We start from the raw sequence: 6,000 nt of genomic DNA, 5'->3' as shown, positions 1-6,000 counted from the left end.
TTTCAACACTACTTTTAAGTTTTAACAAGTTGTTTCAGGAATAAGCGTGAAACACGAGAAATGGTTTAATTTGAAAGTCTTCTCCTAATTAATGACATCTAATTTCATTTCTATTTAAAAAGGGGACTAAGAGGGTAAGTTATTTTGAAAGGGTAGACTGTGAAATGGTTGCAAAGGAACCGGAGTACCGTGCTGGATGCTGGCCCCGTGCCATCGGTGGGGAGCGCACACTTTCCTGACAATCAGTGCTAACAGCTCCGCCTTTCCTTTCCGATAGGAAACCCGAAGTTCTGCCTCGGTCTCCAGCACCTGCTACGCGGCCGGGATGCAGCCCAGGGGACAGTAGGTGGCTGACATCCAGGTGGCTTGCAGCCGTCTCGGCCACGACCCCAGGGGCCATCCACGACGGCCACTATTAGAGGGACCGGCTCTCGGGAGCCCAGGCGCCCCCACAGCCGCATCCCTCGCCAATCCTCAGCCTCCCTGCTCCTAGGGGCGCGCGGCACCAGACGCCGGCACTGGCCGGAGCGTCCCGCCGAGAGCTCGTCCTTCCCGGCCGCGAGTTCAAGGAGGAAACCGCCCAGCCGGGCTTCCCGCTAATTGGCTGAACGAGAGGAAGGCCAGAGATGATTGGTCGGGCCGGACGCCTCTCCGCGCGCACGCCGCGGCCGCGCCTTCTTCCGCCGCCGCTGTCTGATGGGCGGACGCGATTGGAACAAACGCGTCGGCCCGCCCCTTCGCGCCCCGCCCCCGCCGGGGGGGCGCTACGTCACTACCCGGCGTGCCGCGCGCGGCGCTTCCCCCACCCGCTAATGTTTTGGCCGATTCAAGATGGCGGTGCAGGAGTCAGCTGCTCAGCTCTCCATGACCCTGAAGGTGCAGGAGTACCCGACCCTCAAGGTGGGGTCTGCGGGCCGGGCAAGCGGCCGCGCTTGGCTGGTGCCCGCGGACCGCGGGGGGTCGGAGGGGAGGGAGGAGGAGCAGGATGGGGGCCGGGGCGCGGCCTGGGGCACCGGGCGGGGTCTGGGGGGGTCTGCGGGGCCGGGCTTCCGGGGTCTGGGGGGCTCTGCGGAGCCAGGCTCCGGGGTTCCCCGGGGTCTGAGGATCGGCAGGGCCGCGCTCCCCAGGGTCCGAGGGTCTGCAGGGCCGGGTTCTCCAAGGTCTGGGGGTCTGCAGGGTCGGCCTCCCCGGGGTGTGGGGGGCCTGTGAGGCCGGCCCCCGGGCTTCCCGGCGGTGGCGGGGTCTGGGGGGCCGAGCTTTCTGGGATCTGGGGTCCTTCAGGCCGGGCGGGTGTGGCGTGGGGCCGTCCATTGCCTGCCCGGCCTTCGAGGACTTCGTGGCAGGGAGTGGAGCGCGTCTGTCTGGCGCCCCTCTTCGCCCTCCGGAGCCCGATTGTGGCCCCTTCGTCCTTTAAAAAACAAAAAAACAAAATCAAACAAAAAAAAAACCCGTGAACTGCCCCAGTGACATTTTGCGGTAGGCAGGCTGGTGACTTTGGGGGCTGGGATTGAGGCCGGGATTTCCAGGGTGTGGGGTCGCGGGCGCCCTGCAAGAGTGCCCGACGGCTGGTGGCCAGGTGTCCTCCCGGAAGCCTAACGTCAGAAGGTGTTGATGTGTTGGCTTCCCGTCTCTAATTAGGGAACCTGTAAAGAGAGACCTGACGACCTGATGGGAACCCATCTTGTGGGGCGTCACCAAACCTGAAATACAGCCCTTGCCGCTCGGTTGCCAGTTGCGTGACCTTGGATGGCCACTTAGCCCAGTCGCCTTCCCTGAGCATGAAGTCCCTGTGTCTGGTAGGAGGGGCCGCACTTGCTCCTTACCTAGTTGGCAGAGGATTTGATGGTGAAGAGCGAAGCACCTGGAAACAAGTTTCTTGGGAGATCAAGGTCATAACATTCCCAGGAGAACCGTGGCTGGGCGTTTGTGATTCTGAACTCCTTTCTTGAGAGGCCAGGTAGCTTTTCTTTCCTCCTGGAAGACCCGCGCGTCCCTGTCCACCTCAGGGGTGATGGGGTGGTGGGTGCAGTGTGGCAGGTTCAAATACTGCCCCGTTGTGTGCATCACTGACGGAGAGGCCTCAGGCAGGGTACTTACCTGCTCTGAGATTGCTGAGTTCTGTCACATGTAGGTAATGATAGCACCAGGGCCACTCCAGGTGAATCGAGGGGTTCCAGGCTGCCGGGAGTGGTGCTGGCACAGTCGTTACTACTCAAGTCGTACTGCCCTGTGCACTCCTCGCCCGAAAGCAGAAGCGAGGCTTTGTTGCTTTTCGTTGACTGGCAGTGGAGCAGTGCTGTTTCTCCACACCTTATTTGATCAGGGAGGATAGGGGAGTGCTGCCGACTGTGCCAGATGCCTGTTGTCTGGGCCTTTTCAGGATTAGTTGGTGGGTATTTTTGTATTCAATTCCTTGAAGACCCTGTGGCTCAGAGAAACCATGACATCATTCCACCTGAGGCCCCCAACAAAACATTTGGGTTGATGTTTATCCCTCCTCTCCCCACTAAATAAATAAATAAATAAATAAATAAAATAAACAAATAAATAAGGCATTTGTGGGGAGCAGTTAATTGTTGGTCTGTTGTCTCACTCAGCCTACCCCCAGGCCTGATGTTGGAACTGACAGAACTGTGGCAGTTTGTCATGTTTGGGACTGGCTGGTGAGTGTGGACAATACTGGACAGGAAGGGATTTCCCCTCCAAGTTCTCTTCTGTGGTTTCATAATCCTGATTGTGATTGATTTCCAGAGTTACTAAATAGCCTTTGATTAAAAAATAATTCTGATATTTATGCAGGTAAAGAAACATTACAGCGTCATTTCAAGTGAGCTTGCCCAGTTAAAAGGACTTTTATTTCTGCTTTAGAATGATTTAAATGAATTTTTGAAATCAGAGAAGCTACTTCCACCATTTTCCCTCACAAATTGTCTGGATCACCTATAATCCATTAACACGTGTCATTGTTGAGAGTTGACATTTTTTTCTAGATGTTTTCAGAAGTGATTCCTAGTGGATAATGACGAAATTTCCCTGGGAAACTAGGGACCCTTGACTTAGGAGTGTAAGTTAGTACAGAATTCCCCAGAACACTTAGGAGCTGTTCTGGTCACTGTCTTGAGCACGGTCCAGATGCAGGTGCCTCAGGGCGGCAGGGGCACCGTGCAGACAGCAGGGAGAGGGGATTGAGGGCCGAGGGGCTGGAGTTCTGAAAGGTGTATGCTGTGCTGCTCTGTTTCAAAGGCACACTGTCCTGCAGGGTAACAGGAGCCGAGTCCTCGTTGCTCTCTTGACGGGCAGTTCCTCCTCGGACACGATGAAGGTTCCTTGCTATTCAGAGGATTGGCAAATCCGGGCAGGCTCCTCACAGCCCCAGGGCTGGGGGGGGGGGGCTCCTGGGTACCTGTGGGCACTGGTCTTACTTTCTTGCACCGCGGGAAGAGAATGGCATGGCCGTGACATGTTGCCTGCGTGCACTGAGCTGGACACCCTCTCCTCACTGAGCCCTCAGTCCAGGGGCGTGGTGGGCCAGCACAGGCCTCTCAGTGGCCTGTGGACCTTCGGGCTGGGTGATTCTTTGTAGTGGGGGTTGTGCATTATAGGGTGTTTATCAGCACCCCTGGCTTCTTCCCACCCCCAGAATGTCTCCAGACATTGCCAGATGTGCCCTGGGGAGGCAAAATCGCCCTGGGGAGAACCATTGCACTGGATTTTGCTTTGTGGACCTTGTTTTTACGTTCTTACAACAGCAGGGAGAGTGGGGTTCGTGGGACACACCTTTGTGTTCTGGGCCCAGCTGTGAATCTTTATCTGTGAGCACATTGAACTGGAGACCCTGTTTTAATTATGCTTTTAAAAGTGTTCTCTTGGGATGCCTGGGTGGCTCAGTCAGCGAAGCATCTGCCTTCGGCTCAGGTCATGATCCCAGGGTCCTGGGATCCAGCCCCATGTGGGGCTCTCTGCTTAGCAGGGACTCTGCTTCTCCCTCTGCCTGCCTCTCCCCTGCTCGTGTGCTCGCTCTCGCTCACTCTCTCTCTCTCTCAAATAAATAAATAAAATCTTCAAAAAAAAAGTGTTCTTTTATATAAGTAACTCATGTTTACTTTCCAAATTATTCTGCTCATCACCCTGTTAATATCTTGTTATATTGACTTCTGTTTTTTCCCCTCAGAGACCTTCTCTACCACTACCCAAATCAGGTGGTGGCCCTCACAGCCCAGGAGAAAGGGTCTGGCATTGGTCCCTGGGAGACCTGGCTCTGGACCCCCGACTCCTCACCTTGAGTCTCACCTGTACCTCTCCGTGCTCATGGGGGCTTCTTCTTGGTCCTCCCAGCCTGACAGCTCAGTCCTCCATCCCAGCTGCCCTCTCTTCTTCACGCGTGACAGGCCAGGGTGGGGGTGGGGGGGCACGGGGCATTGCTCCCAGCTGGGTCTGTGGGCGTATTCTCCTGTGTCTCTGAATTCTCTACAGGACTGTTGAAATGTTCTGCTTTTAATTTGGTGACAGTCTTGTTGACCAAATACTGGTGTGCAATTTCAAAGCCTGGGTTTGTGCCTGTTGTAGAAAGTCTGGGTGCCAATTATATGCCTAAAGTTATAACTTTTCCAGCTTGGTCTTGGCTGGATTTAGGGGATCATGTGTTCTCAAGTTTGAGAAATAGTGGTAAGCATGAGCGTTTGGTCTTAAGAGACAAAATCGTAAGTGTGCTGAGTCCGAGAGGGTGGCAGCAGACTGGGTCCTAACTTCTTTTTACTTTAGATTTTTTGGGTTACAGAGTGAGCCATTCTCTCTTTCTCAGAGCTGGTTGTATCACTGAAAGACGCTGACTGTCTCTCTGGCTTGGGGCAGGCATCTGAGCATGGTGTCCGTCCTCTTCTCAGGCTCCAACCTTGTCAGACCTCCAGTGCACTGTCTGCTCTTACCGGAAAGAGCCTCAAACTGCCTTTGCCTTCCAGAATCCTACCAAAGCTAGAGCGCAGTTGAAATGCTTTCTTCTTACCCTTTGCATTCTCCTGATCTTCTGCTCTTGTCTCTCGTGCCACTGCTCAGATACTTGGCCACAGACGAGACACTGGGGTGGGATGGGCCTTTGGGGAGAGATACGGGTCCACATCACGGTGGGTGCCCTGCTAGCTGCAGGCCGTTTGTGTTATTTTAAACAAGCTTCATGCCGGGAAAGGAAGGGTTTCCCAGTGCACCATTCTCTGTAGCAGTGGGGTAAGCTAGAGCCAGTGCAAACCTCAGCCCCGGGCAAGCAGCTTCAGCAGTGGGCAGGGGTGGCTGTGCCACAGACGCTTAGCCTTAGGTCTGAAGGTGGGGCTCATTGCTGCTTCTCCCTCATAGAGCTGAGGTGCCAGACCCCGAAGGCCTCGTGTTCCTTTGGCCTGTGCTCCTTGCTGCTCTTGAAGAACGTCTGAACGCTCGCCGGGCACTGCCAGGGGCACTGGGGTGTCACAAAGAAAAAGACAAGTGGGGTCCCCGTCCTGGTGCCACTAGGCTTGGCAGGAGGAAGGCATTAAACAAGTGGGCGCAAACATTTCTGATCCTCGAACAAGTTGAGTCGGACACACATGGGGGCACTGGGAGGGCTAGGGGCCCACAGGGGGCACGATGGTCTTCAGTGGGCAACCAGGGCCCTTGCACTCTGGGGGAAAGCTCTGTGGACTGTGTTGAAGTCTTGGTGCACCCTAGCACCATCGGCACACGGTCCTGTTGGAGCCATAGGGCTCAGGATGTTCCCAGAGCCACACAGAGGTTGTGACAGTGGGGCCCTGAGGGCCTGGACCTCACCACGGACCGTGTGTGCAGGTCAGCGGGAGTGGGGAGCAGGCTGGGAGGCGGCCGGCTGCTGTGAGCGGCGTGACTCCCTGAGTGCGGCCGCTCCGCACTCTTCTTGGGGCTGTAGACGGAGTGGGGCCGTGCGGTGCCGGAACATGGCTGAGCATGGTCTGCCAGTGGCGCCTGTCGGTCTTTTTGGGTGTGCGTTGTTCTAGAGTC

General features: G+C 55.9%; 1 protein-coding gene across 3 annotated transcripts in view; it reads left to right on the top strand.

The window, feature by feature from the left end:
• Positions 1 to 797: 797 nt before the first annotated feature.
• MAEA (macrophage erythroblast attacher, E3 ubiquitin ligase) overlaps positions 798 to 6,000 on the top strand; it is a 34,779-nt gene continuing 29,576 nt past the window's right edge. For all 3 annotated transcript variants that reach the window (XR_005833533.1, XM_040625344.1, XM_040625343.1), the window contains exon 1: positions 798 to 900. Coding sequence is in view for 2 of the 3 variants with exons in the window: in XM_040625344.1 (XP_040481278.1) it covers positions 832 to 900 (69 nt within the window). In the remaining variant the exon portion in view is untranslated. The remainder of the gene's footprint in view (positions 901 to 6,000) is intronic.

Source organism: Ursus maritimus, unplaced genomic scaffold (genome assembly GCF_017311325.1).
Source record: "Ursus maritimus isolate PB19 unplaced genomic scaffold, ASM1731132v1 scaffold_8, whole genome shotgun sequence".
Classification (NCBI taxonomy): domain Eukaryota; kingdom Metazoa; phylum Chordata; class Mammalia; order Carnivora; family Ursidae; genus Ursus; species Ursus maritimus.
This window is presented reverse-complemented; position numbering and strand designations above follow the sequence as displayed.